Source organism: Artibeus jamaicensis, unplaced genomic scaffold (genome assembly GCF_021234435.1).
Source record: "Artibeus jamaicensis isolate MK-2021 breed Jamaican fruit bat unplaced genomic scaffold, CSHL_Jam_final scaffold_1964, whole genome shotgun sequence".
Classification (NCBI taxonomy): domain Eukaryota; kingdom Metazoa; phylum Chordata; class Mammalia; order Chiroptera; family Phyllostomidae; genus Artibeus; species Artibeus jamaicensis.
In genome coordinates this window covers 53993373-54009354 of record NW_026522030.1, presented here as the reverse complement: position 1 = coordinate 54009354, position 15982 = coordinate 53993373, and the positions used below count along the sequence as shown (strand labels likewise).

Genomic DNA, 15982 nt, shown 5'->3' with positions numbered 1-15982 from the left:
CCACAATGCAGCAAAGAGGGTTGGCATCCAGACGTAAAATCATGTGGTGGGAGAAACTCCAAGCCCCACAAGAGAGTTTGTTGAAGGGACCAAGGGGATCCTAGAACTCACACAAACCCACCCACCTAGGAATCAGCACCTGAAAGGGCATACTCTGCTTGTGGGAAGTGGGGGAAGTGATAAAAAGTGGGGCTGGAGCAGAGCAAGTGAGCAGCATTGTTCCCTCTCAGGCCCCTCCCCCATAGACAGCACCACAACACAGCTAAGAACGTTGGCCCACCCTGGTGTATACATAAGCCGCCACCCCTTACAACATAACACATGCATTGAGACAAAGAAATATGGCCCAAATAAAAGAACAAATCAAAACTCCAGAAAAATAACTATGGGATGAAGAGATAGACAACCTGTCAGATGCAGAGTTCAGAACACTGGTAATCAGGATGCTCACAGAAATGATTGAGTTTGGTAGTAAAATGAAGGAAGAAATGAAGGCTACACAAAGCGAAATAAAGAAAAATGTATAGGGAATCAACAGTGAAGGGAAGGAAACTGGGACTCAAATCAACGATTTGGAACAAAAGGAAGAAATAAACACTCATCCAGAACAGAATGAAGAAACAAGAGTTCAACAAAGTGAGAAAAGGCTTAGGGATCTCTGGCATTTCTTGGAGTGTTTCAACATCCAAATCATAAGGGTGCTGGGAGGAGAAGAGGAAGAGCAAGAAATGGAAAACTTATCTGAACAAATAATGAAGGAGAACTTCCCCAATCTGGTGAAGGAAATAGACTTCCAGAAGGTTCAGGAAGGCAAGAAATTTCCAAAGAAGTTGGACTCAAGGAGGAACACACAAAGACACATCATAATTAAGTCATGTAATAGTAAAGATAAGTAGGGAATCTTCAAAGCAGCAAGAGGAAAGGAGACAGTTACCTACAAAGGAGTGCCCATAAGACAGCTGACTTCTCAAAAGAAACCTTGCAGTCAAGAAGGGATTGGAAAGAAGTATTTGAAGTCATGAAAAGCAAGGACCTACATTCAAGATGACTGTATCCAGCAAAACTCATTTAGAAAGGAAGGGCAGATAAAGTGCTTCCCAGATAAGATACAATCAAAGGAGTTCATCATTACCAAACCCTTGTTATATGAAATGTTAAAGGGATCTAAGAAATAGAAGAAGACCGAAAATGATCTTAACAGTAAAATGACAACAAACTTAAAACTATCAACAACTGAACCTAAAAAACAAAAAACAAAAGCTCAGCAAACAACAGAACAGGAACAGAATCAAAGAAATGGAGATCACATGGAGGGTTTTCAGTGGGGAGGGGAAGGGAAGAATGGGGCAGAAAGGTATAGGGAATAAGAAGCATGATTGGTAGTCATAAAATAAACAGGGAGAGATTAAGAATGGTATAGGAAACGTGAAAGAACCTATATGTACAACCCGTGGACATGAACTGAGATGGGGAATGCTGGAGGGTTGTGGGATACAGGGTGGAGGGAGGATAAAGGGGAGAAAAAATGGGAAAAGTATAATAGCATAATCAATAAAATATGCTTTAAAAAAAGAGAAACTATTTTACTAAATTCTAGTGGGGTTTTACCAGAGACTAACCAACCTGGAGGAAAAAATACCAAACTTCAGAACTCTCTAGCTTTCCTATTTCTCCCAAGGGAGCAAAATCTGAGAAGCTCTTTGAAAGTCACAGCCTGGGGGCACCTTAAAGACTACAGAATACTCCCCACCCCTTTACTCCTCACCACTATATCAACAGGGCTTCTTAATAACTAAAAAAGTTGTGTGTCCACATGACAAGTATCTAGAGAAAACAATAAAAAAGGACAGCAAAGCAGAGCTTAGCCTCTGACACATACAACTACAACAAACAGTAAACACCCTAACCTGATAAAGTTAAAATCTCATCCTCAAGGCCTTTTTACCTCAGTACTTTTTACCCATTTGGTTAGTTTGTGTGTCAACTTGGCTAGACCATGTTTTTTTTTTACCACACATCATTCTACATATTGCTGTGAAGGTATTTTTTAGATGAGATCAACATTTAAATCAGTGGAATCTGAGTATAGTAGACAACCCCTCCATAATGTGACCAGCCTCATCCAATCAGTTGAAGGCCATAAGCAAAAGGAATATGGTCATCTGAAGAAATTTTTCCTCCAAAGGGCCAACAACAACTCCTCCCTGAGTCTCCAGCCTGTCATGCAGAGTTCATACTTGCCAGCCCATAACAGCATGGGCCTATGCTTTAAAATCAATTCTCTCTCAGTCTCCCTCCCCCTCCCTCCCTCTCTCCCTCACTCTCCCTCCCCCCCCCTCTCTCTCTCTCTGATTTTGGTCCCATTTAGGACTTTGTTCTTAAGATTTCAAGTACATGAATTCTACCATCTGAATGAGCTTGGAAGCGGAGTCTTTCAAAACTAAGCCTCTAGATGAGAATTCAGCCCAGTCAAAACTCCAATTGAAAAAACCTTATGCAGTCCTCGGGAGAGGACCCAACAAAGCTATGCCCACATTCCTGACCCACAGTAACTTAATAAACATATGTGCTGTTTATGATAATGTATAATAGAGCAAGTGAAAAACAAATGTAAGTGAACCTATTCCACAGAATTTATACTAGAAAATAAGGGAGAAATGGAACATAAGCATTACAAATATTGACAGTACATAAAAAAGAAACACAACCAAACAATGCAAAGAACAGAAAATGAAGTCCTCTAATTACTCTCTGTAAGTTAATTTTGAAATGCAGGAAAAAGAATGGCTAAGTGAAAGTATGATAAATTTCTCATTTTTTCCAGGGTACAAATGAGAGATACTCTAGATTTTTCAGAATGTTAGAATCAAGAGATACAGTGTTCAATAAAATATATAAAATAATAAACTTAGTCACAGGAACAACAATATAGACTCTAAACCTCCCAAATGATCAATATGAGAGTGCATATACATATAAATATAAACAAAGAAAGAGAAGACATGTAGTGAATTTCAAAAACAAAAGTACAAGGTCTGAGAACAAAGACCAAATAAATATGTTGTTCCAAGAAAAACAAATGAGATGAACTTATCTTTAAAAAGGTAAATGGACCCTGGCTGGCACAGCTCAGTGGATTGGGCGCGGACCTGCAAACCACGCGATCGCGGTTTGATTCCCAGTCAGGGCACATGCCTGGGTTGCAGGCCAGTTCCCTGCAGGTCAGTTTTCAGCAGGGGATGCACGAAAGGCAACCACACATTGATGTTTCTCTCCTCCTCTCCTTCCCTTCCTCTCTCAAAGATAAATAAATAAAATCTTAAAAAAAAAAAAGGTAAATGGTACAAATTGGGTCAAAACACAAAATCCAATCACACATTATATGCAGAGATTCATCTAAATATGCAATATTATAGGGAACCCTTCCACGTGGTGTGGGAATGTAGCCCAGCCCCCACTCAGAAAAGCCAGTGGAAAGCAAGCCACACCAGAGCCACACCCATGGATAGGTTCTCCCATGGGAAATCAGGCCCGGATTATACCTAGGCTGCTATGAGACTTGCTTTTGCTAAAACTCTCTCACCTTGAATTGAGGCAGAAGTGCTTACTATAATTTCCTAAAACCTAAGTAAACCTCCCAAGTATGGAGTGTGACCGGTTCAACCACTTTCCCCTTGATCTGTAACAACCTTCTCTTTGAAATAAATAGCAACATTCTTTACTTTGTTATCTATAAAAGGTAATCACTTATAGTGAACCTGTGCATAGTAAATGAGGACCATCCTGGATGTAATGTACCCAGAAAAGCAATCAAAGCCTGTCCAGACAGGGGTTGGGGCACTCTCTCTCTCTCTCAGAGTGGCCATGCAGTCCCTTTTTCTCCACAGGAGTTCTGCAGTCCATGTGAATTTGTTCATTGTGGCCACAACACATGGACCCTGCTGGCCAGGATTCACATCACAATATAAAAGAAGGAACAAAGACATAACATAGTAATAAAAAAGAAAGCTGGGAGAAAGATAATGGTTTAAGAAAAATAAAGATATAATGTATTTTGCCATGTGTAATGTGCACCCACATTTTTGTGAGCATATTATACACAGGATTATTATGCCTGTGGCATGTAATCATTATACCCATGCATAACACACATCCTTATTTTTTCCACAAAAATTTGAGCAAAAAAGTATGTTATACACAGCAAAATATCTGAAGAAATGAAGAGATGAAAAAGGTAGAATGAATGTGCTGAATCTTGTTATATTAAGCCCACAGTCCCCACCTTCATATAGAATTCTGCTAACTCAAGTCGTCTTGCATTGTATATTTTAATTTCCTTCAGTATTACTTCCAAATATTTTGCCTAATATTTTAAAGTGCAGAATCTTCTTTCTCTTCGCTGTCACAATTCCTCATTCTTTTCCATTACTTTGTTAAAATTAAGTGATCTCTTAAAACGTCATATACCAATTTTCCTTGTGTTGCTTTCTAGAATCACTAAATACTTCATTATTACTGAATTTAATCTTTTTAACAAACTCCATTTGTGCCAGCATTTTACAACTTGACCACCTTTTTCTTCTTAAAACTTTGTTTTCGATTCCTGAGATATTGCATTGTACTTCTCTCTCTTCTTCCCTGAACAGTCAGTACATCCTTTACTGAACTTTGCTCTTCCCCTCACCCATTAACAACATCAACAATATCTTGTTCTCAGAATGCTCACTGTTTAAGCTCTTCCCTTAGCTGTAACACTAAATATCTACATCTTAAAGAGAAAACTCCCTTCCAAAGGTCAGATTGACGCTTTCAGAAGTTTGCTAAGAAAAATCGCTAAATGAAAATCCCATCAATAAGTACAACACAAATTATCTAAAAGATCAAAACCTCACAGTAAGTTGTTACTGCTGATAATAACCCTATTTCTGATAATAATGCCACTGTTCTCTGGTTTGTCCAGGCTAAAAACCTAAGTCACTTTCAAATTACTGTGAAGTCCTATGGTTATAATCCACATATTTTTCATTCCTGAATACCTAACAGTTAAGGTTCATGTCATTACTCTTAAGAGTATGAAAATAACTCCTAATAGATCTTTCCACTATTTTTTTCACTTTTCAACTGACTACACTGATTGTCTGCTTTATTTTCACAGACTGCAGCTCAATTAACTTAAGTTCCTAATCAAAAGCCTAGATATATTTCTTTGGCCTATCAGTGAAATCCAAATTTTTCTTTCAAGCAATCAAGGCCTTTCTTTAATATATGTGCAACATAACATTAGTCTTATATCGGCCTACATACCTACATATTATCTATGAAACAAACTATAAATTTCAATATTACCCAAACATACTCCTACTTTCATGCATTTTGCTCAGTGTTGACTCTGGGCAAATCCTCCTATAATCTCTAGCTACTGAAACCCATTTCAACACCTCAAGGCCTTGCCATATAATATAATCAGTCCTTCCTTTGAATCTTTACAATATTCTGCTTATGATTCTCTTGTGGTACATATAATACTTTGGTTTTTTTCTGTTTATACATTCAACAATATTCAATGAGCACCTATAATGAGCTAGGCAATATGGTAAATATTAGGTGCCAGATAAACAAAGGTCAATGGTTATACAAGATTCTCCACCCAACAGCAATAAAAAAAATTTTTAAAAGAATGTCAACATTTTTTAAAATGCATGCTACAGCTATCTGAACAAGTAAACTAAGCATTGCGAACTTAATGCCCAAGGATACAAAATAGTGCCAAAATCCATTCTCCCCTGTAGAATAGAGTTGTAACTGAGAAAGTGATTGCTCAGCCTGGATCCACATTTTCCCAAGCCCCCTGACTCTTGGGGTGTCTATATGATTCACCTTTACCAATGGAATGTAAGTACAGATGATGTTTGTCACTTCTAAGTCACAAAGCTTTATCAATTAGATAGCTTAGCCTAGCCTAGGCACACGACAATATATATCTTAGGCACATGACAATATCTATCTTAGAAGGCATTTTGACATTGTTTGATATACAGATGGCAAACAGAACTGGTTTTATCCCCACAACAAACTGATTAACATGTTATTTCTAAAATTTCATCAATATAGTATCAATTACAACCTCTACTATAAAGAAAACACAATGTTGCCCTGGGTGGTAGTTCAGTTGGTAAGTTGTCCTGCTACACCAAGGCTGCAGGTTCAACCCCTGGTCAGGGCACACACAAGAATCAACCAATGAATGCATAAATAAGTGGAACAGCAAGTTGATGTCTCTTTCTCATTCTCTGTCTCTAGAAAATTCATGTTTCTCTTTTTTTCTCTCTCCCTAAAATCAATAAATAAAAAAAATTTTAAAGAAAACACAAACTTGCAAAAGGTATAAATTTCAAAATTTGTATGTCCAATAGGAATCTATATTTCATTTTTAAAACAGTTTATATGAAAGTAGAAAATGGAAAAAATAATTTCATCTTTTATCTAAGTTAACTTCCACTTTTAGTCTTCTAATAAAACAACTTTATAACAATAACCAACCTAAGATCAAAGTTCTCATGATCCTTCAATGAGCTAGGAAGGAAAATATAGTAAAAAGCCAGAAGAGAATAGTTGCCAAAAATAACCTCCATTTAACCCAGAGAAAATTATAGGTCATTTAACCCACAGGAACAACTGGGTACAAAATTAATTTAAACATATTATGCATGACATAGGCCAGTCTTATAACAAGTTTATTGCACCTTTATTTTGAAGATGTTTACATCTTAAAAACAGTTCCTAGAAGTACTGACCAAGTGGATTTTTGCAGTGATAATATACTGATTGTATAAATTGTATGTAATGATATATAGCCAGTATATTTATTATATAGTTATATGCAACAGTATAATTTACTGATTATACGTAAAAGATAACCATGCTAACTCAAAAATACAAGCTTTCAAAAGATCAAATAGAATCATCCTAGTTACTGTTGTTCTTTTCTACAAACAAAACCATACGAAAATGTACAAGTTTCAACAGTGAACGATAATTATTAAAAGTAAAAGGCAAAATTCCATAAAACAATGAATAAGTGCTAGAAACTGCTATAAAACTGTAACACCATTTTAAGAGTTTTAATGTATAAATAACACAGCCTATTAATTCAGAAAACAGTAAGTTACAAGCAAATTATAATAACAAAGAATAATTCAACTACAGTAGTTTCAAAATAGTAATGGTTTGGTATAATGATACTCTTACTGATATTCTCATTAAATATTATTGCAGAAATAATTTAAAGTAATCATAAAAATCTATTTCCTGAAAGAAATACAGTATTTTAAATATTTGCTATAATACCAACCTGTTCCAATTCTTGTATTTTAGCATCCTTGACTTGCAGAATTTCTAAAACTTTTCTGTCTTTAGCTTCAGATTTCTGTTTCTCTCTAGAAACAAATATATATATATATATTTATACACATTGAGAGTTTATTAGTCATAATTGGTAACTAATCCTTTAAATTTTGACATCCTGATAATGAGTGTCACTTTAAAATATAAAAAATTAAGTTATCTACGGTTGACAGCCCTTTCTGAATTAATCAGAAACCATATGGCCAGTGATGGCAACAACTTAGAACTGCTCACAACTAAAACAACTTTATATTAAATACAGTTTAGTTTCCAAATTTAGATGCATAATAAAAATACTTAAAACATGTTTAATCTTCACTAAAATAACCAATGTATCATCAATTTAAAATAATACATAAACATGATACATTATATAGGAAATTATATTAAGAATAAAATATTTATCACCGTTTAAGTAAAAGTCTCGAAAAGGGGGGGAGCTTGAGAATTACTAACAACCAACATTGAATAAATGAGGGAGAAATATATTGGACACTTATTTACATTTTTAATTTTAAAAATAGGTAAAATAAATAGAAATATGTACCTAAATCACTCATGATTCACAAAGTATAGAGGTAAAAAAAAAGAAAAGAACCCTCACTTGAGAAAGAGTGAAATAAATAAAGACCTTATAAGGCACAGAGGAATATTAGAATGCAATCAGAAAAACATACCACTGGTTATAAGAAATTTAGATAGTACATTTTAAAAAATTAGACTTCTAATAAGTTAGCATAGTAAGTTCATACTTTGAGGCTCTTCTGTGTTATTTAAGTTTATAGTATCAATAGAAGAACACAGAAGAAAAATATATGGCAACATGGCCACATCTCTGAGGATCACCAACTAAACAGAAATATATTGCTACGGATAGGGATGATGCAGATTAAGGTGGAAAGAGTTTAGCTCCTGGTGGATAATAAGAAATAAGCTCCCTGCTCAATCTGGAGAAGCACAGTGAGGTTCATTGTTTGAAACCAGAGACTGGGTAGGGCTCCCAAATTCTTAGAGGCTGAAAAAGCTTCCACCCATCCTTGCCTGGAGCTAAGACTTCTTTACATGAAAGTCTAGAATGGCAAAAGTTTATAGATATAGCATCCTAATCAGAAGCTGAGCCAAAATGCCCCACGGCTCAGGTACTAAATATAGCAAATCCTCTGTGTCTCTGTTGGCTAAGAGCCACAAACTACCAATACAAATCCTACTTCAAAATGGGAGAATGGGATTAGGGTAACAATTTAATAGCAATCATAAATTTTCTAGAGAGAAAAAAACATTAGACAAGGAGGGGTGGTGAGGAGAACAATAAAAGCAATCCTCAAGCACTCAAGATGTATCCACAAACAAAAAAATCCAAAATACATGAAGAAAACACACACTCTACAAACTCCCCCACACACAACACATGCACACACTAACTCAATAATCTGAAAAAGTAACATACGAAATGAAAATAACACACTAGAAAAAAATTTGAAATAAGGATCTTTAAAGATATAGAAGAATGATTAAAATGAAACTGGAAACAATAAAGTGGATCTTAAACAATCTATTAAAAATCTTGAAAATAAAAATATAATCACTGAATCAAAAATAATTAAATGGGATAAGCTCAAAACTAGATATAAAAAGGCAACCAGTAAAATGGATAATATTAATGAGAGACTCATTCAGAACACTGCATAGAAAATGGTGAGATAAAAATATAAAATCAGCCCTGACTGGTGTAGCTCAGTGGATTGAGTGTGGGCCTGCGAACCAGAGGATTGAGGTTCGATTCCCAGTCAGGGCACATGCCTGGGTTGCAGGCCAGTCCCCAGCGGGGGACACATGAGGGGCAACCATACACTGATATTTCTCTCCCTCTCTCCTTCCCTTCCCCTCTAAATATAAACAAAATTTTATATATATATATATATATATATATATGTGTATATATATATATGTGTGTGTGTGTGTGTGTATATATATATATATATAAAATCAATTTTAAGACATGCAGCTTTCACTAGGAAACTCCAACATATGCCTAAAGAGTTCCAGAAGTAGATAATGGTAAGATTAAATATAATGCATTATTTTTAGAAGGTAACCATTGAGAATGGTTTAGAATTAAACAGAGTTCTCAGATCAAAAGATATCTACCAAAACAAATATAAAAAAAGAAAAACCATCTATACATTAATTTACCATTCACTCAACAAGTATTTACTGAGCACCTCTTAGATGACAGGCACTGTCCTAGAGACTAGGAACAAACCACTGCGGTAAACGAAATAAAGCAAGAGGCTGTCTTTGTGGAATACACATTCTAGTTCATGCATCTTGAAAACACGTGATGAATAACTGAACACAGAGTATGTCAACTGGCTATAAATATAATAAAAAAATAAACTAGGGTAAAGAAGAAAAGAATATCTACTCTTAGAGAACTGGTGAGTAAAAGGAAAGTTGCTATGTTTTATAAGATAATTAACAAAGGTTTGAGCAGAGACTTAAAGGAAGGGAGACAGTCATAGAGCTCTCAAAGAAGAGTTTCCCAAGCCATGCGACCGGTAACAAGTAGGCAAAAACATAATCGATATATTTAAAGAATAGTAAAAAAGTAAATTTATCTCCCCTTGTATGGACAAGAAAAAAATGGTAGCTGAGAACAGAGAGATCACTGGGAATAAAGTAATATAATGTCTTCCAAGCCTTTTGAACATTGAATCTGACTCTCAGTAAAATAGGAAGACAGAGAATGGATAGGTTTGAGCAGAGAAAGAACATAATACAAATTATTATTTCATGAATACCATACTGGCTTTTGGATTGAAAATAGTCTCTAACGGTCAAGGGTAGAAGAAGAGAAGCAAATGAAATACCTCAGGTGAGAAATAAAGATGAATTGCACAAGATAGGTAGGTACAGTAGTATTTAGAAGTGATAAAATTCTTCATATTTTGAAGGTAGAATTAATAGAATTTCTTGATACATTAGATATGAAATGTAAAAGAAAGAAGGAAATCAAGAATATTTCCCGGGCTTTTATTTGAGCGACTGGAATAATGGAGTAGACACTATCTGAGATACAGAGGATGAGAATGAGGGACAATTAAGATTTGGAATTTGGACAGGTTACATTTGAGACGCCTAAACAACATCCAAGATGTAGCTGGACAACAAGTCTAGAATCAGTTAAGAAGTCAAGGACTAAAAATAAAACTTTAAGAGTCATCCAAATACATTTAAGACCGCAAGTAAATGGGATCACCTAGGTAGTGATTTTGGATAGAGAAGCCTGAGAATTGAATCTTGTGGCACTCAGGCATTAAGAGGTTAGTAAGATGAGAAAAAAATAGTAAGTCATACTAAGAAGGTTAAGCAATCATTTAAGAAGAAAATCGAGAAAAACTAAGTGTGTGTTTCTAGAAGAAAGGAATCAATTGTGCCAAATGCTACAAACGTGCTAAAGAAGATAAAGACTGAGAAGTGAATGCTGGAATTGGCAATTTTGAGGTCACTGGTGACTCTGACAAGAGCTGTTTCAGGAGAATGGTGGGTACGAAAGCCTAACAGAAGTGAGTTCAAGAGAGAAAAGAAAACACTGGAGATAGTACAAACTACTCTTCAGACAAATTTTGCAGTAAAAAGAAACACAGAAACAGAACAGCAGATCAGGGGAAATGTGAGATCAAAAGATTTAAGATGGAAGACAAATAGCATATGTATATGTTGACAGAAATAACTGGGGACAATAAGAGACACTGATGATGTATGAGAGAAGGGAGAATTTCAGGGTCCTTGAAGCTACAGAATACACATAGAAAGTTTGCCCTTAGATTACAGTATGAACAGTTCTACCAAAGAAATAGAAAGGAAAATACGAGTATAGACTCAGACATATTGGTAAATACAGTTATAGGAGGAATATAATCTCTCAGAATTATAAAAGCTCCTATTTTCTCAACAGTCACTGATTGTCCACCTAAGCCACTCCATAATACTGCTGACTAGGTATTCATTTGGTTTTTCCAAGCAGCCTGCAGTGACCTTAAATTGACACTAGCCTCTCAATGCAAGTGTATGCCCTACTCAGCAGCCCACTGAGTCATAGCAAATTTAAGTTCCTGATACAACTTCCCCAACAGCCCTTGTGAGCAATAGTCTCCTCTGCTTCCCGATACCTTTCTCTGTTGCATCCCTTGGTGAAAAACTACTGTGGGGTTTACCAAAACCCAGTTCTTGTGCTATGAATTAACTACTACTATCTTAGCCCCAAAATCCCAGAGCACCCCACCTACTAACAGTAATAAAGGTATATGCCACAGGTCCTGTCTCTCTCTGTCTGCACTCTGCTTTGACCTTCCTATGTGGCCCCTTGAGGTACTTCCTTCAGGAACTGTGAGTAATAAACTTCTCTATTTCAATTTTCTTGTGACCTACTCTTGAACAATGGCTCATCATCTAGGACCCTGTGCTCCTCTTAATAAATGTCAATTTGACAAGTTCATAACAGCTATCAGCTGAGAGTGAGAATGAAAAACAAAATGTTAGAAGATGACAAGGAAGTAAGCATAAAATAGCCTTCTAGGATAGTGGGATAGTAAATGAGCCAGAAAAAGAAACAATCGCATTACCAGGCAGGCTAAGGACCACTGGGCTTAGTGGTCAAAAATTTACATAGACTAGCCATGTTCAGTGCTCTGGATGTAGGGCACGAATAGGTGGAAAGTTGGAATAACCACATTTGATATTTTTCTAACATGCTCTGACTACTGTTTTTACTGTTTATACTTTATCCTGCTTTATTATCTTATTTTCTATTTACCAAGCATTAACAGTACATTTAATGCCTAATCACAGACCATTGTCTTCAACTGAGTTTTCATTTCATTTGTGTTTCTTTTGTTAGTAGTAAAATTAAACATACTTTCAAATACTGAAATACCTTTTTTCTAATTCACCATTACCTGTCAATGTGTGCCATTTCATATTTTAGTTTTTTATTTATTTATAAAACTACTTTACATATTAAATATATTCCTTTTGTTTATTTTTGTCACATATAATTTCAAATTATAACTTGAATTTTTAATTTACCATTATAAAATCACGAGTGTGTCAAAAAACACCATATGTATCTCTGGAGAAAAGTGCCTTCAAATCCTAAAAAACAAGGCATAATGGGGTTTACCCTGGAATGAAGAGGCAGTTTGAGACAGCGAAAACATTAATTCCAGTTAGAAACTTCCTTTGTAAGTTCTTTTCTGGATATACTATGAATCTATTTTTTAACCTGCCAGGAATTAGTTGAATGTTTATTGCTTCCTTCTGCTCCAAACTGTTGATTTCAGTCCCAGCTTCCTTTCTGACACTGTTGGTTCCCTGTACATTTTCCTTTATTTCACTTTGCATAGCCTTCCCTTTTTCCTCTATTTTGTGTCTATACTCAACCAATTCTCTGAGCGGATGCTGATTACCAGTGTTTTGAATTCTGCATTCTGATAGGTTGGCTATCCCTTCGTTGCTTAGTTCTATTTTTGGAGCTTTGATCTGTTCTTTCATTTGGGCCACATTTTTCTTTTTTGTCTTGAGGCACCTATTATGTTGTAAGGGGCAGAGTCTCAGGTATTTGCTGGAGCAGAGCAACCCATGGCCACTGTCTGTGAGGGAGGGATCCAAGCAGGACAAATGCCACTTGCTCAATCTCGGCTAGCTTTTAGTCACTTAACCCACTACCCACAAGCAATATGGGCCCTTCTCCTGCTGATTCCCAGGTAGGTGAGTTTGTGTACATTCTAGGACCCTACAGGTCTGTCCAATGAACTCTCCTGTGAGGCTGTGAGTTTCTCCTGCCACTGCAATCCCCACAGGTTTTTTCAGTCAGAGGTTTTGAGGCTGGATTTCCCTGTGCTAAAACCCTGGGTTGCAGGGTCTGTCTGTCTCCCCAGATCCGCATGCCAATGTGGGACCACCTGGTCTGCCAGCAGTGCCTGGACCACCCCAGACCTTCAGCTGCCTGCTAGCCTGGACTCCTCTACACCATGGGTGCCTATCTCCAGCCCTCCTATCCGTCTGGATGAATGTTTCTTCTTTAACACTCCTTGGAGGTGGGACTTCCACACAGTTCAATTTTCTGGCAGTTCTGATTACTTTTTGTTTTTAAATTTGTTGTTGTCCTTCTTTTAGTTATGCAAGGAGGCAAAGTGTATCTACCTGTGCATCTATCTTGGCCAGAAGTGCTAAGTGAGATTAACAATTTTAATTATTTTTTTTAAGTGCAACTCAAAAATCTATATAGGCATTTGTCCAGCAGCTCCCCCTGGTGGTATAAGAAATCCAGTATTTTCACAACAGGAAAATACTCCCAAGAGTTAACAGAGCTACACTATTAATACAATATTGTTTACTCAGAATAATATGATAAAAAAGTTGTTTCAAGTTTAAAATATCACCAAACTATTTGATCAATTCAATTATAATATATTCAATGTAGTTACAAGACATAAAAAAGAGTTCCTAAAAAAAGAGATACTGTCAAGAAGCTGATGATGATCAATGACTGAGACAAACTCCTGTTTAGCTAATTAGAACCACTGATGTGCAATAATGACGAGAGCTAAGAATATCTGCAGACTTCTTTAGGATGAAAAATGAAGTGAAGAGAGGCTGTCAAATATGTACAAGTTTAAAACACCAATCACTTTCCCCAAGAGCACTACCCATTTAAACATTTAACACTGCTGCATTACCCACATGATTTACCACATTTTTTTACCATTTTTCTAAACTCAAAAATCTGAGAAATTATTCTAAATCATTAAGAATCAAAACTTTATTGTGTTATAGAATGTGCCATATCTTATTCAATATGAAAGAATTATATTTTCTGGGTTTGAGCCTATTTTTAATGAGATGACAAAAATGAAATATTTTAGTCTAAAAGAAACATTTAACAATAAATAATGTAATAATATTTGTCTGAATTATAAAATAAAGAAAATGAAAACCAAACTTATTGATATTGATTATTCTTAATTAACACATAATAATGCACCAAATAAACCTAGTTAGACTAATGTCTTCTTTCATTTCAGTACAAAATCTATTAAAATGTAGACTTTATACTTATTAATGGCAAAATGCATCCTCAATTTCCTAATAATTACCAAGATTCTAAAACAGCAAGACTGATAAAAGTGGAAGTTTAGGCAAATTAAAATTATATCATTATCAAATTATGTATCCTTTTATTCACAAACTTTTATAATTATTTTCCCATCTTAAATATACATCATAAATTACTAGAATAATACCTATGAATACAGAATGAGAAAATCTGAAAAAGAGAAAAACTTGAAAACTTAATATTTTTAAAACACATTTACTTCCCAGTAAAAACAGCTATTGAAAAAAATTCTGAGTAAAAATGTTACTAAATCACATGATCCCAATGCATATATAACCTTTAGCATTCAATATTGTAAAGGTCCAAGTACAGTTAAAATATTTTGCTTTAATATCAGCACGTAATTTTAATACATAATGAGGAACTTCTATTACATTTTATTTTTCAAATATATATACATACATACACACATATTTTTTCAAACTTTATGTGAAAGGCAAAACTTGTGCTGAAAGGGTCAGCCTGACACATACATGAAAACATGTTTTGTTTTGTTTCCTGTTCAATTAGGTAGTTCCAAACCAGAACAAAGAAGAGAATTAGGTTACATCTGACTCTGAATTTGTAAATTATAGCACAGAGATTGACTTTTCAAACAAAGTAACCATTTAATAGAACGTAGTTTAGATTTACTATATCAGTGAATAATGTACATTTATTTCAGGTATCCTTATTCATTCAAAATCATTTCTGAAAATACGAAATTGAAACTCAAAACTTCTTTGGTTTTATAGTTGGAAATTAAATGACTTTAGTTGCTGATTTTCCTGTTTCTTCTCTTTTAACTACATAGTCAGATACGTCTGCATGCACTCAACATTTATGATCTCAACATCCATAAAAAAGTTGGAAAATTGTGTATTATGTCTTTAATAATTGTGCAAATATTTTCAACCAGAATCTAGAAGTCTCTTACAGTGTTCAAAAATATCAGCACTTCAGAACAGACTGTTTTAACATCTGCACATCACCAGGGTTGCCCCCAAGGATTTTTAAATGATGCCTGCCTGTGCTGAATAAAGTGCTAACTTGCACCTTGCATTTCAAACTGTGTCCTGAGCAGCCATCCAGTTGGTACAACACCAGCTGAATTCCCGGAGGCCACTGTTCACTCACGCTTGACTGCAATTATCATGTCAATATTTTGTGCTCTGATATGCAGATATGCACACATGCAAGCTGCGTAATACTTCCTTCTCCATGGAATGTTGACTTATGTTCAATGTTCAGGGAATTTCTAACAAAACCAGACACAAACTTTCAACAAATGAAGACAATTACAATCATTTTACCTTAAGAACAAAAAACGTATTACTGTGTTACCTTCTGCAACGCATATAAAGGCTAATTTTTTTAAGTACCTATGCTACTACAATTTGACAATTCTTTGAAGGTGTTTAT

The 15982-nt window shown here is 35.3% G+C and overlaps 1 protein-coding gene across 4 annotated transcripts in view; it reads right to left on the bottom strand.

Annotated features, from left to right (window-relative positions):
* CNTLN (centlein) overlaps window positions 1–15982 on the bottom strand; it is a 295925-nt gene that overhangs the window by 230273 nt on the left and 49670 nt on the right. For 2 of the 4 annotated variants that reach the window (XM_053656339.1, XM_053656340.1), the window contains exon 3: window positions 7352–7436. The exons of the other annotated variants lie outside the window; for them this stretch is intronic. In XM_053656339.1, coding sequence (XP_053512314.1) covers window positions 7352–7436 — 85 coding nt within the window. The remainder of the gene's footprint in view (window positions 1–7351; window positions 7437–15982) is intronic. 4 annotated transcript variants of the gene reach the window in all.